A 16627-nucleotide genomic window follows, 5' to 3' on the forward strand; every position below is an offset into this window, starting at 1 on the left:
CAACTTTAGGACGACAAAATATAGAACATATTTACATCTTGGTTTGGTGGCGATAATTAATGAATAATTCAAGCTAGGCATTCAGATAGCCTTATCAGATATACTTAAAAATTCTGTAAGAAACGCTTTAAAATGTTTGCAGTTACTAATATGGAAACGATGCAAAAACATTGATATCTGAGATAATTTTGAATTAGAATCTGTATGAAAGCAAAATATACAGATAGGCATCACTAAAATGTTTAATTTTTAATGGCCTCGACATACAGAATGAAAATTAAAAAAAATATAGACGTTATAATCTGTTCCCAGAAGTTCTTCCTTAATTCTCAGACTACAGAATTTAGCTTCTATCTTTTCCCGTGTTTTCTGCATTCGTATGGTTTTATTTACAGATGTGAATCCTTTAATCCCCCAAAATGTTTCAATGACAAACTTGCCCGTCGGTATCTGTTTTATTGTCAAATTGTAAGGCATTTTGGATCCATTTTCTTCTAATTACGTGTTTAGATGATTATTATTCAGTAATAAATTATACATAATGCATGCATATAATAATCTGTTAAATTTCCTGTTATTCGTAACTATATTTAATAATTTTTTGTGGTTCTTAAAATAAAACACAATGGAACAGACATACGGAGACTATTAACGTGGACTACAATAATGCCACTTATTTCCGAGTCTTAGGTTCTCGATTATATGGAACATAATACGGACTCCCTTAAGAATGTATTCAAGTTGAGAGGTAATTATTTTAGCATATCAACACGGTTAATGTAATTGTCAAACGTAAATTTAATGTATATCTAGTTACAGTGGTTTCGAATTATTAATCAGATTACTGAAACCTCGGATTTCCATACTGATATTGACTGGTTAGCAAAAATATAATTTGCTGGGAAAACCAACAGATAAAAGTATTAATATTAAATCTTCTCTAAAGTATTTATAAATAAATAAATAATAAAAATCCATCTATAAAAATGTCATATTCAACAGACTAAATTTACATGAGTTTATCCACAAGGGAGATATGCTCAGAAACGCCGATAGTTTATACTCTGAACATATTTTTATTTCGATAATGTCAATGAAAATAAACTCTCCTGACATATGGGATTTTCCGAAAAGATGTATACACACAACCATTACATACGTCAGCATTGTGTATTCAACTTTTTGGGACTAACTGTATATTGATAGTTATAGGTAGCCAGCAGCGCTTTCCCGCCAATGAAGGTTAAACACACATAAATGAAGAAATTTGATTTCTGAATTATACTCTGACCAGAAAGCGACAATCGAAACAGCGTCTTCATAACCATTTTAAAAATCACATTTTAATTAAAAACTATAACTTTATATCCACGCAGAATGTTACAGTTTCATTTTGTGTTACTTAACACTGAACGACTCTGCTACGGACTCACCAAGGTGTGTGGCAGGAATGTGTGAGCGTAAGGTACCTCACCCCCAGGTCGTACATGGCTCGAAGCACACCCAAGCTTGCCCCTAGCGAATGACCTCCCTCGACCCCAACCAGGCTGGCGATCCTTCCAGCCTTGTGAGCATTTTCGATACCTGTAAACAATAACACAACACTGAAGTTAGAACAAACAAGACAGAACCATACCACAGCCACTATAAGAATGCGAATTTGCGAAAATGGTTCTATTGAAACAAGTTCTGCATTTTAAAACTAAGAACATCAGGCAACCAATCGTTCAAGAAATTTGAAATATGTCTTAAGGTGAAATAAGATGTGTGTGTTTTTGCTGTCCTGAAACAGTAAAAACTGAATTTGTTAATATCAATTGAAGCGGTTTTTATACAGAATATCGTGCAGGTCTGTAACCCGAATAGAAAGCGCTCATGGACCCATGTCCATATTGTTCTGCTGCCTAGAAATTACCCCAGTTTGTACAGCCCTTTCGGATACAATCTGTATTTCTGTCACCGACACTGTAAGGCAGAAAACACACAAAGTGAATCGGATCCAAAATGTTAAAGAAACAATCTTCACAATGAGTCAAAGGTTGTAACGAATAAGATTCGAAGACTTCACTGAAAGTGAATACAAAGAAGTCTCCTCGGGTGTTCAATAGAGTAAGCGTGGAATGAATGAGTTTCCAAAGTTATGGAGACTGTCTTTGCTTCCATCATCAGGAAATGATTAATCTAAGTATCATGCAGAGCAGTGGAAGCATCGTCGGTGGTTTCAAAAACAAAAAAGTCTGTCTCCCAGCATTGTCCGTGTCCGGGTTTGTAAAGCCAAGAAATAAAGACTCGGAAATCGGTCGCTGAAAACACGCCCGATTACCAGCAGAGGCATAAAACTGCCTTCTACTTTCTTTTATAGTTTTCCTTCTTCGTACGAATCTTTTCTAAAGAGGATTTCCTATCATATCCAACCTCTTTCTTCTTCCTTTTTTGTTAACTCTAGTTTCCCTTTCTTCTCTTTCTGTCTTCTTTAATCTGTCTTTGTTGTGCAAGTTCTTTCTTCACGCTCTGTTGATATCTTCTTTGAGACACGGATTTATTAAAACGTCTTTCTCCATCCATTGCACCTATATTTCTGATGCAAAAGTGGATCAAGAAGTCTGTGTAAATTCAACAAGTGTGTGAACCAAGTAAAGTATTAGATTCACATAGACAATTCAAATTAACTTTCTCAGTTAACTTTACGTGTAATGTGTTCCTTAACAGTTGATAGTTACTCAGCAAGTTAAGAAATTCACTGCTTGTATGGAACCCACATATACGTAAATAACTTCCTCACAAAATCTCACGAATGAACCCTGCCCCGAGCCAGTTGAATCCAGTCCATCCTCTCATATTATCTTTCTGTAAGCTGTTGATCTATTTGTATGTTACCCTCTCTATTCGGCTTACATTTTATCTCTCCAAAGTAATCTCCATCATACGGTGTTTCTACCAAAATGTGTTTCACGACTTACCGTACGTGCTACATAACCCACCCAAATCATCCTTCATTTGGTAATTTTAGTGATATTTGATGAAAAACACAAATTTTGAATCCCCTTGTATCTAATTTTTTTCCACACCAAGGTACTTTTGTCTCCCTTGCGTTCAAAATTTCTCCCTAGTATTTCGCTCTAAAATTCTATGAATCTCTATTCTTTCCTTTAAGTGAGGGCACAAGCTTTACATTAAAATGGAAATTTTGAATTTATTACAAAATTATTAAATTCGATCTTTTCAGCTTCGAGTTCTGATGCCACATATAATGGAATAGCGGGTACGAATTTTTCTTTGGTACAGATATTTGTCAGAGTTTTCGTCTGCCTTGTTATGTCTTGATATGATTCTTGGAGCTTTTTAATAGTCTCATTCTTCATCGAACGAGCTCCTACCATTTTCCTGAATAAGAATACAAAATTAATTTACAGCATAGTTTTCCTAGAACAGCAATATAACGTAAGCCTGTCATTTCACTCAATTATTTTATTAGTGTTTGCCAAAAACAAAGAGCCTATGACAGGCAAACAATCAACAACAAATTAATATATATGTTGAAAGGGTACAAATTAAAAGAAAATTAAACTCAAACAATCGATACAGTTACTTTCCCATATACAGAATGAGTCATGAAACGAGAAAATGATTTCGCTAAAATTATCCAAAAGCCTGCATACAGCTTTGCAGTAATGGTGCACCCAGTTGAATGACTGTCTTATCGAACTGCTCACGTTGAAAGCAGACAATTCTATTGTTTGCCTAGCACACAATGAAATGCAATGGCAATTTGTTTTCCCTTAAAACATAAAAAGAAAAGGTCATAGAAATTTCGTTGCCTATAAGAGTGTTTTAAAATTCAAAAATTCAAAGTGGCATCCTAATTAGGTAAGATATTAAAAAAACTGGCTAAAGTTTTTGTATACTTTCTAATTCATTCGAGTCAGTCAATATAAGATTATTCCGTACGATAAAAGCATAACCTAGCTGCCATCTTATTAAAGTATTATATGAAACAATGAATACCTAAAGAAGAAAAATTATACATAATATAATGGATAAGCTCGAATTTCCTTAGTGCTTGAAAATGTCCAAGATCAACGTGGCAGTAAAAATTACATTCACTAACACCAAGATCTATTTTACTAACTAAAACTTCACTGACGTAGTAATTAAAATCGATATTGTTTGTCTTATGCGTAAAAGATATTTTACATTAGGAATTTAAAATTTCACAGCGACAGAATAAAATGAATTCTCGGACGATCAGCCGTATAAATACGGCGTTGCAAAACGACGTTTCATAGACTGTCCATGCATCCACCATTATCAGCATCAGTGTCAAGTAATAGAAATAAAATACTAAGACCTTCGTGATGTTCCCACATTACAAGATGAATATCGGAACAGTAACCTGTTTTAATGGTCTAGCGGTCAGAACGCTGGGCTTGTAATCCTGGGGTCCCGGGTTCGATTCCCGGTGGTGCCCGGATTTATAACTTGTGTTGGGCAAGGTATCACGGAGTTTTCCTCCGGGGCTTCCCAGGTTTATCCTTGGCATCCCACCAATTACTCCATTTTCATCATCATTTGACAATAAGCACACAGAAGGCAACGGCAAACCACTTCTGGATCATTTGCCTAGGAAACATATGAACAGGTCCCTATCAGAGGGAACTTGTTCATAATGCCACCAGGGGTCGGCTCCGACCCGATGACACCAAAAACAACCTATTTTAAAAGAGGTTACAGCCTCCTTATAAAGTCTGAAGTAATCATCATTTGAAAAGACCTTCCCATTCCGGTCAACCGTCTCAACAGTAAAAAAAGCATCGTTGAAAAACTACACGTAAATAAATCAGGTACGTACGTAGCATGCCGATAAGAAATGTCAGTGTTCATGTCGGAAATTGAATCGTCACGTTTAAAGCTATTTCCTTGCCCAAACGAGCTATAAATATATCTGTTGAAGGAGATGTCTGTATGTTACTAGCTTCTCGCTTCAGTCTGATTGAAGTCGGTTTCAACTGGACCAGTAAACGGAAACCCACAATTTACGAAGTCTCTTCCTTATTGTAATCAAAATATAGATGACGAGACAAGGGTGATAAAGCCTTTACGATCTGATACTAAACAAGGCATTTATTGATAATATGGCATAAATGTATTCACCACGAAAGAACTCTCGCTGCTGGATCTGTATAATGAAGTGGATTAAATTCATTTTTTATCTCTTACTACTGAGTAGAATATTTCATATGTACCGAGACAATAAGCACCATGAATTGAAACTTATTTATCAGTTTGTATTAATATCATTATTATCTTTCGTTTCTGATTTATGTTTCAGCTACTTAAAATTGCCTGACAAAGCTTCTTGTTTGTTTCTCAATTTATAGTGATGTTTTATTCATAACACAATATCGAATGGTAAAATTAATCAAGTTGGAAAAGGGACCGGGCGTGGCCTATTTTAAGGCGCACAGTTATGGGTAGAAATAGAGAACAGCCTCTGTGAGTGAAACTTGCTTCTGGGCGGAGAATCAAGTCCGAGACCACAGGAACACGAAGTGAGAGTTAACAACCGCCTGACCGAGAAGTTTAATAACTATCGAACTAGCACCTCTAAACTAATTAACTGACGAAGTGTACTTGTCGCAAGACATTTCCGAGCTTCGTTGACCATTACAAATACGCATGTTGGCCGACAGCCAACCGACGTACAGCCAGGAAGGAGAAGCAACAGCGCATAAGGAATCTTCTTACTACTCCTTCCATTTGCCCTTCTCTTATTGTGACGGAGCTCGGGATCGCAGATATTCTGTATCAAGTATAATTCTGCTACAAAATATGTAGTAACGAACTCGAATATTCAGCCTCCCATACATAAGATGCTGAATCAATTTGATCTTCACATTCTGGATCCGTTTAAATATATTTGTCATTCTCCTTGTGAACTACAAACAATCCGTTTTCCAAAAGATTCGCATGAAAACTATTCATCGATTTATTTATTCGCAAACTGCTTTATACAAACATCCCAATATAATAACCTTAATAAACAATACTTCGATGTGCGAAGTAAAAGCATAGAATGTGCTGTGGCCGATTTGAATAGTGGGTAAAATCTGCTGCTATCCAGACTCCTTGATTTCAGGGGTGCAAAAATCCTGCAATGTGGCCAAGTTTCCAGTGTTTTACTACCCTCTTCGCGTTCGTTAACAAAGTAAATGTTCATTGTTATCAAATTGTGAGGGATTTTTCATTTACGAGGAAAGAGGTGTGGGGGTAGAATCAACTTTTGCACTGATATATGTAGATCGACAGATAGAGTGGCCGCAGATTTAGTGTAGCGAAATTCAACAAATGTTTTCATTTCGCATCAGACTTTAATTCCCGAAAGCATATCATAAGCCTGATAATTCGATACGCATCGTTAATATCATAGAAAAAATTAGTATTCATGAAACCAACATTTTTACTGGGACTTGAGCCCTGAACAGTTTTCGGGGTCGTAAACGTTTCTCCTGTATTCTCCCAGCCGAACCAAATAATTTTGTTCTCGATTTAGTTCTTCTATCGTGCTTAGTTACAGAGCTATAAAAACCATTTCACGGGAACTCGAAACCAAGACGGATTTTTCGGGACAATTTCCTTCGTCCTCTAATCTGCTGTCTGATATAAACAACTTTAGTATTAGGTCAGTGCTGCCTCCATCATCAGGGCGATGAGTAAGCCGCGCACCGGGAAGTGTTTTATAATTTGTACTTTTCAGTTGATATAAATAAAAAATATTAATAAATATTAATATTTAAAAAATTCAGTGGAAGATGACACTTAGAAAACCTACCCATCGGGAGGATAATGATATTAAAATTTATCTTAGTTAAATATGTTGTGAAGATGTGAACTGGCTGAATACAAGCTCTAAAAAACTGTTTTGAACGTGGTGATAAGTTTTTTGGTTTCACAAAAGCAGGACATTTCTTGACTAGTTTGGTAACTGTCAAGCAAGGATTACGTACCTCGGAGTTTCATCCACTTAAACATGATTTTCTCTTCCTAACGCTTTCCTATAATATAGATAGTATTTCAGTTGAGTCCTAGCTTCGGTGTCAGTGCATAAATCACTGCGAACAAATACTTACGAGACTTCAGATGGAGCTTTCCATTCCCGTTCGGGCTGCCAACAATAGATTCGGCCTTTGATCCGCAATTCATAGACTTTCTGTCACGGACGCCATTAATATCGAAAATGAATCGTGCATAAATGGAACATATACAACTTCTTTTTCAACTTATCCTGAATCTGAGATAATTTTTAACAACAGTGGAAAAGCATACTCTAATTTGATGTAAAATATTTCTCAAACATTTTCCTTACATTGGACGTATTATTTATTTATCTCAAAAACAGATTGTTTAAAAACTACGTTTGTACGTATGTTCTCATATAGCTATAGAAGGGATACGCCAATTTGTAACACACTTGACGTGCTTATTCTTCGAGACGAGGAAGAGAATTTAGCAGGGTTGAAACTCTAAAACAAACTGTCCTGAATTCGATCCCAGGTAAGGGCATTTCCTGTACCCCGAGAACTATGCATGATAGAAGAACGGTGCCAAGATCAGAGTTGTTTGTTTTCAAGAGGAGATCACAGAAACAAAGGCCACTACCCCGAACAAACGAGCTGGATTCGATTCCCGGCGAAGATTATTTCTTTAGATCGGAAGCAAAGCGCGATAAAATAACGGCGTCAAGACCGAATTAGACGGGACTAAAGCAAACTATTTTGAACTAAACGGTACTTAACTGAAGTAAACGCTATTAAAGCGTAACTAGACGGAATTAAACTGAACTCGATGAAACGAAATTGAACGTATGTAAGTGGAAATAAACCGAACTAAAGGGGACTAAACTAAATTAATGACACATAAATTGTACTAAACTGATACAAACTCAACTAAACTTATAACTAAACGGAAGTATGTGGAATTAAACTGTTCTGACGGAACTAGGTGGAAGTAGAGGGAGGTAAACTGAATTAAACAGAACAAAACGGTACTAAACGGAACTAAGCAGAACCGAATGAAACTAAACCGAACTACGCAGAACTTAACCGAAAAGGACCGAACTAGATAGAATTAGAACTATACTAACCTGAACGGAACTAAACGAACTAAACTAAACTAAACTAAAGTCGGAGTTACTGCGTTTTTGGACATTGTCAATCGTCCAAGGTTAAAATGCATACGACGTTTCGAAAACAGGGTCAGTTTTCGTATTCAGGTGTATGGGGGAAGGGCGCCTACTCTGTTGGGTCCGTTGGGAAAAACAGTGATTGAGACTAGCTCTTTCTCTCGGACCCAACAGAGTAGGTGCCCCTCCCCCATACATCTGAAGACGAAAACGGAATCTGTTTTCGAAACGTCGTGTGCATTTTGACCTTGAACGATATACAAAGTCCAAAAATCCAGTATCTCCGACTATATCATACCATCGTAAGAATCCTACAGAATCCATCTAAAAGGGTAGTATACAGAAAATAGTATACCGACCAAACCCACAATAGCCTATATAACGTAACCAAACCTGACTTACGCCATATGGTACGAAGCTGGAAACTCGACGCTGAGCATCGTGACACCTATCGTCTCGTTACCGACACAGGATTCCTCAAAAAGCGAAGGCCATCGGGATACATTATATGCATATGTGTATTTATTATCCTTTACAGTTCGAGAATGGCTGAATTAAACTTGGCATTATTTCCCCAAATAATCATAAATATTTCCAGTAAAGACTCTTGTCAATATTGAAAATGCATGGTTGGTGTATTCTTAGGCGGGTGTCATACACAGAACGAACTAACTGCATAAAATCGGTCTCATAAAACTGTAAACTGTTATTGAATTAAAAATACCGTTCTCAGTATTGGAAGTCACAGACAGGGTCACTTGAAACGATTGTTATGCAAAAATAGTGAAACACAAAACTAAGCCGAATGGTTTCCTGAAAATTTTGTTTCGTTGGGAACGCTGCCATCTTCAATCCTAAATATTGAAACAGTATGTTTTTCCCCCGAAATGTTGGTATCTACCTACGAGTTAGTGTCGTAACGCAGAACAACAACATCGTTATCGTGACTACCATGGACACCTCTGATTTCTCCTGTGTTAATTGTGTTGTATTTAAGAAATCTGCCAGTAGCACAAATTATATAGCGATGGATGATGTTATGATCAATGAATTGGAAGCGATATAGAAGTGGCTTAGTTAAAGGTACGGTCCCAGAATTTGCCTTGAGCGACTGAGGAAAAGTTCTAAAAATCTCAGTCACGATAGCACGACACAGGGTCGAGATTTAAACCCGGAACTTTAAAAATAAGAGGCAGGCGATTTAACCACTCGTGGTACAGATCAGGAAGAAATTAATTGGATAAAACTTGTTTCATGCAACCAGTATCATGCAACTGCTTTCCTTAAAGCAGCGCAATTTAAAATGCGTCTGTTACAAAATATCAAACGGTTAGAATAATATAAAGAAAACCCCAAGTCAACGTTTTTACAAAAGTTAGTTTTCTGGTATGGTTATGAACAGTAGCACAGCAAGACAAGCAGCGTCATCTGCAAGCCCGAATGGAAATTGCTGGACGCTCTGTTGGTGTACCGGGAGTAATTTATTTTAACCCCAGGCGAGGTGGTTTCGTTTCACGCCTGTGATGAAAATTCGTCACAAAAGAATGAAATATTTGGAACAAGGGATGATTGATGTGAAGGTAATGTTACAAGACGTTGTATGGACAAGCCACGTTACAGGAATAGAAATATTCACTCTTCACAAAAACCTAAGTCTACTGAAAGAGTTATAGAGTACTTGTGTAACTATGTGCAACACAGCCCTCTTTCGGAACCAGACTGTCACTGAAATGGGTTAAGAATTCAAAAACTTTTATGTAATTCGAATGTGCATTGTCGTGTTCATAAGAGATCGCTACCGAACAACTATCTTGAGACAACTGTATCCAGCCGACATGCCATAATTTTAGATATTTTCTCTTCATTTTTCCGACTGAACTTTTGTATACATTTCTCATCTCTACCATCTCGGCGGTCTCGTTCTATACATACGTAGAAGAAAGAAAGAAAGAAAGAGTGGAGTTACATTTTAATGTAGTGGATCTACATATATTTTTCAAAAACGTTTTCTCTTTTTTTCAATTTTTCATACCGCGTCAGTCTACATTCCTATTATTTTGAATAAAATAACGTTTGCTATACAGATCAGACAAGAGTCATCACACTGCAGAGATATAAACAATCTTTCTTGTCTTTCGTTAAATATTTTTTACATAGATAGTGTCAAATAAAAATTTAACTAACTTGATAATTAGCCCGTTCTAGAAAGACCATAATGTATGATACACCTTTGAATCCGACGCTCATCTAAACAATATTTAAACGTTTAATATGAACTTAAAACAAACACAACTTCACCAGAACAAAGACCGATCGGTTAATGTTGTTCAGGGAAATAATAGATTTTTACTCTGAGAACAACTGCGAAAAACAAATACTGTTACTGATTATTAAAGCAAGCGGTATATGTAGGTGTCACTGGACTTCAAAAGACCAGGCTCCGCTGATAGGAAATGAAATTAGACCCACCGAAAATATTTTAGTGTAGAAAATCAGTAGCAACATCAATAAAAAATCTGCTAATTAATTTAAGATATGAAACATCTGAACGGATGCAAACGTGACTTCAAAACTACACTGGATGCAGCCTCCTTCTTTGCACATCTTTTGAGGGCAACGTGATTATTGATCACATAAAGTCTCACTGGTGCTTCTAGAATTCAGTTCTTAAGTTCCTGTGATCTTTATTCCTTCTATAATTACGACGGTTTTGTGGTTACATTACTCCGTGGAAATAACTGGACTACGAAACTTCCAAAGCAGCTTCTAGAAACCAAACCGGTGGAAAATCCTTAAGACTCACTGCTTTTCTTTAGTTCACAGATAATAAAGACCGAAGCAACTAAGCTGGTTGGTAAAAGGAAAATTGCTGTGTTTATGTTGAAATACTGGGGTCGAGACATGCTGCGTCCAATACCAAACTTCGGCATGTCGTCAACTTTTGTTACCCTAACAAAAATACAGGTAAGTTTACAGCGTGTTTTAACACCACACGCTGATTATGGAGGTATATATCCATACCTTTATTCTTCAAAATCAGATAGACGCGATACAACATAATATGTATCAATTACAAACATTTAATAGAACTTCGTACTACTGTCGGCCTATAGCAACTACAAGAAGTGAACTCGTATGCTTTGTCGTATCAGTAGGACTATACACAACTCTCAGTCCCCCTAGGCAAATACCGGGTTAGTGCCTTAAATTAGGCTGCTGCAGCTACCATCTTCCACATCCTTTCCAATTCCTTGTTCATTAACAATCCCTTAACTCGATATCATATATTCTGAGCAATTGAAACGCAATTGAGTAAACCATAAATAAATAAATAAATATATACTGTTATGGATATAACGTAAGTATCAATGTTACCAAATCCTCTCCTTTCAAAGCAGTCAATGGTTTCAGTTCTGTTTAAACAAAGGACGATCCAACTTTCTCATCCTCAATTAATTTTACACAAAAAATTCCATCGCCCTTTGCGCGTCAAAGGTTGGCTGGTTACACAGTATGACTTAATTTGAACGGCCAGGGGCTAAAAGCAACTAAAAGCAGTACACATTCTACAGCACGTATTTTAACGAAACGCTCTCCTACTCTCCTGTTAGTTCGCCGTGGCCTCTGGCTTGCGCGATAGGAGAGGGTAGCCTTGAATAGTGGGGAAAGCAAGTCGGTGAACTCGAGTGTTGGTCGCAGAAGGCAAGGCAGGAACCATTAGAGAACATTATGTTAATCACAACAAAGTTTATGTCTTTAGCATAAAATACAGTGAGATTTAATGTTCTCACGGTCTTGAAGATGTCAATGTGGTGGACATATAAGTAGATATAGAATGAGCCGGGATAGCTCAGTCAGTATAGTGACTAGCTACGGGCTAGACGGCCGGGGTTCGATCCCCGACGGTGGCAGAGGATTTTTCTGCGTCTAGACCGGCTCTGGGGCCCACCCAGCCTCCTCCACAATGGGTACCGGGGTCCTTTACCGGGGATAAAGCACGGCCGGGGCGTGATGCTGACCACTCACCCCATCTAGTGTCGAGGTCAAGAATGAGTAGGAGCTATACCTCCTCCCCCCCAAGCGCCTACATGGCGTATAGTGGGACAGCTTTTTATAGTAGGGGAGAAGGGGGCTAGTTGTTACACTGGCAAGTTGTTATATTTTAATTTAAAAAGTACTCATTTGCAGCAGCATCTCACGAGTCTCTTATCTATTGCGTCTCCCCTGTGCGCAGTTCTACCCAAGGTATGGTACTTGTAGCTTGTGTATTACGTGAGCTAGGTTAATTAAGTGTTTTTACCAATTAAAAGTAAAATTTTCTTCTGAGTTTGAACTCACTTCCATGACCGTATGATAAAGGCAGGTTCTTTAAAATTTTCTTACATAAAGTTCTTTATATTAAGAGCAATGCGTGTACTTCGTTCTACACTGCGGTCGAATAAACTGATGACCGTTAAATCAAAATGGTGGTCCGTGGGGCCAGTTGTTACACTGAACAAGGGGCACCTTGTTACATTGTATCTGCGTGACGCATATCTTTTACAATAACTTCCGTTGGCAAATGACTAAATTTTATTTTTTATCATGAAAGATGGTACGACCATACAAAAGGAAGACTAATGGAGGAATACAAGTTTGGAAACGTTTAAGTTAGCAGCTGATGAAGTCTCTTCTGGAAGGATCTAGGTAAGGTAAGCTCTTTCATATGTTTGAAGTTAATTTCTGTAATTAATTTTAATTGGTATATTGTCTGTAATTAATTACTTAAAAAAGGTCAGAATTGTTCCTTCTATTTACTAATACAATGTGTTGTAACAATTTTCCCCTTCACTGTAACAACCAGCACCATAACAGGGCACTTTGTTACAAACCACCTTCTCTTAAATAAACAAGTTTTGTGATGAAACAAAAATGAATAGGCCATTGAAAAAATGTTATTAATATAGCCGAAGAGCAGTAGTACCTGAAGCCATAATTGCGAACTTTGTAAATTTTAAGAATAAATGTACAAAAAATCGTATTTGAAAATTGTAAGAACTAGCCCCCTTCTCTCCTACACAAATTCTTTACCTATATATTAGAGGAAGACGTGTAGCCAGCTTCAAGCCCCAGCCGCTTTATCCCCAGGAAAATATCCGTATGTACCATAAAGAGGAGAAGGATTTTTCTTCCAGCCTCTGTGTTCAGACCGATTATAAGGCCCACTTAGCCTCCTATCCAATGGGTACAAGGGGTCCCTTCCCCAGGGGTTATACTCAGACGCGGCGTGACGCTGACAACTCACCCCATCTCGTGTCGAGGTCCAAAACGATTGTGAGCTATACAACTTCTCCCTCCAAGTGTCTCCCTGGTTTTCACGGGACAAATTTACTTTACCGACTGGATAAGAGGTTGGGTGAGCCACAATAAACGGGATAAAATTATTAAAATAAATGGATCATGAATTGCAAATCAGTAAGTCAATAAAAAGTTTCTGATAAACAAATACAAAACATAAATCTAAATTTTCACTTGGTAATAACATTAAATACACGAACAATTTAATATCCGTTACTTGAAGTTTAATACCGACTCTGCTACTATCGTATTTGTGCTCAGTTTCATTAGCGTTCAACGGCTCTGCTGCAGATGCTTCCACAAACAGTTTTTGTTTAAGGTTTTCCGTTTAAATACTCGTGTACCTGACAGCTCTACTTTTAAGCACACTTTATTCTAAACAAGCATTCAGTATACAGATATAGATCTATGTATTAATAACAAATCAAACTTTATACGGCATTAAAATCCTCTACAGATCTATACGGAAACTCGGAAAGAGCTGGCAGTCGAATATAAAGTTATATTATCTGTTTAATTATTAGCTCCCAATTCCAGAGGTTGATACAGAAAAATGACAACGCTTGTACGGTGGGTAACGGTATAAAAGGGAACTACTGTGCTTTATAAAACAGGACTGTTCTGTCGCATTGAGATATTGAAAGAAAAAATAAAATTTTCAGCAAAAATAACAAAACATACTCCAAGATTTGAACGGAGTACCTCGAGAAAAGGAAAATTAACCTATTCATTATGCATTTATATGTAAACGTCTAATAAAATAACAAATAAAAATTTCATCAAATGTTGTATGGATGTGATACTCTGAGGCAAGACGGAAATCACAACCGGTTGGAAACCGTGATCAGGAAAATAGTCGATCTTAAGAAGTGTGGAATTAGTGGGTAATGATGTATGATATTACATATGGGCGATCTTCCTGATTTATACGATCACGTGGTATTGAATATGGAAAAGATTTCGGGTTGTGACTGTGGTGAATATGATGATGACTATTTTCTGGAATACTGTGCCATAATCTGGCCGGCGCCCTGATGATAGACGTAGCAACCACCTCGAAAACGTCGGTAAACATCCACCAGACTACACGGCGCAACATCTCAGAAGACAGTCATATAGTCTCCAAAAGTCTTGTAAGTGGTAGATGGTAGTTGATTATTTAAAATATTCTTCTGCAAATACTGTGAAATCCTCAAACACCTTCCATGAAAGTAGTCTTCAGATCAGAAATCGAAGGTGGTATTTCTCGAGTATAAAACAGAAGTAGTAATCACTTCACCACGACAATCGTGAGTAAGGTGAAAATTTGTCTTTGTTTGTACATACATTGTCTATTCAGTTATTTTACAATATATTAACTATTCAATTTATACAGTATCGAACTGACACTGACGTTACTCTGAATTGGGAATGGCAGCGGATTCTTGTGAACACTGCGGTGAACACTGCGGTGAACACTGCGATGAACACTGCGATGAACCTTCGGTCTCTATAAGGCTGGGGCCACACGACCGTACAAAGTACGTCCGTTGCAACGGACGTACTTTGTATTTCTAACTGAGCGACTACCAGCTTCTCAAGGACTTTGGTAGATCGAGTGAGTCAGCCACTTAACTATGTTATGTACTGTGTATTGAGAACGCTCTGTGGAGAAATCTAAAGTTGCTTCTTTTAAACCTTTAAACCTATCGGTAACCGTATGTACCAACTGCTTTTTTAATATAACATTTTATTTTATATTTATCAGTGTAAACATCGATTATTTCCTTAAACACCATTAACCAGTTGCTCTTTTTAATGGTGAATGGTATTCTTCGCGGTAAGGGCTGAATTCCTAAATATAATTTAGTCGAGCTTCGGCTTCAGAGGACTGAGGAACTCTCTAGGCATTTGCATGCAGGAACTAGAAGCACGAAAAATTGTCAGGCAGGATAGTCAATACGTACAGGAGATTCAAACCGAGTACTTGTGCGGTGCACTGCCACTAAAGTAAACCTGCTCCCTAAAATGATACAAATAGTGTAAATTATGAATAGGAAGCATGTTGGGGAAAGAAATATTAACATGTTTTAGGATCTTGCTAAGCAACATCTCAGAATTTGTCTTTAAATAGTTAGGAAACAGTCAGGAAAGATAGCCAGTGGCCGTCCGATATTCGATCATGATACCTTTCGAATGCGAGTCAGACATTTCGACGTTTTGCCAACTCGGTCACTGATACTAGTAAAACGTGTATTGCGTTCTGCATCCCTATAGCATTATTCATTGACTTTCCCACAACCCACATCTACATCACCGTGAGACACTCAAATATGACATAATTAAGACATGTTATTTACAATGTTTACAAAAACTGTATGCATTATGGTGTGATTTCAGATTCTAACGGCAGCGAATATAAAGATGGCTGTGTCCTGGCACTTCCGGGACCTCTAAAACGTAGGTAAATTTTTACAAGACTACACAACACAACATCTGAGTAGACAGTTATTTTTATGCGGTCAGTTGATATTCAAAATTCACAGATAAACAATATTTTTGCCAAAACAATAACAGAGTGTCAGACAATTAAAATGAAATTACGATTGTAATGACTAATCTGGAAGTGCCAGACTGTAAAATTGTAAATAAATGCATCTATAAAAATAATATGGCATCAACAGTTTAACAAAGAATCAGCATCACAGTCTGATGAAATAAAAGAAAACATGGCTGATAAGCTCAGTGTTATTATCATGCACAGTTGAAGTACATAGTACCACATTTGATTTTAAAATCTCGGGGAATACCCGATTCACATCTTGGTACTTTGTTAAGAAACACTTTCGGAGTTTATACATGAGTACTACCATCTGTGATTGATTGCCAGAGGTATGATACACTAGATTATAACAGATCAGCAAAGCATTAGTTTCGGTCGAAATCCCGAGCCCATTGAAATTCAGTAATTAATTACACCCACAGATTAATATCTCTGGAATCTATCCTTCCGTCCATTATAATCCCATTATTATACAAACAAGGAATCAAGGTACTATTCCACCTCTGTTTGGCCTGATGAAGCTACTTTTTCCCAACGAAAGCGAAACAGGTGGAGGAAAATGCTGTAAC

The 16627-nt window shown here is 37.3% G+C and overlaps 1 protein-coding gene across 1 annotated transcript in view; it reads right to left on the reverse strand.

Annotated features, from left to right (window-relative positions):
- LOC110832377 (dipeptidase 1) overlaps positions 1 to 16627 on the reverse strand; it is a 221210-nt gene that overhangs the window by 39616 nt on the left and 164967 nt on the right. Inside the window, exon 7 of the mRNA XM_087343558.1 lies at positions 1434 to 1584. Coding sequence (XP_087199684.1) covers positions 1434 to 1584 — 151 coding nt within the window. The remainder of the gene's footprint in view (positions 1 to 1433; positions 1585 to 16627) is intronic.

This window comes from Zootermopsis nevadensis, unplaced genomic scaffold (assembly GCF_977971745.1).
Source record: "Zootermopsis nevadensis isolate Lab colony 2312 unplaced genomic scaffold, Znev_1.0 Znev_ptg000006l, whole genome shotgun sequence".
Taxonomy (NCBI): Eukaryota; Metazoa; Arthropoda; class Insecta; order Blattodea; family Termopsidae; genus Zootermopsis; species Zootermopsis nevadensis.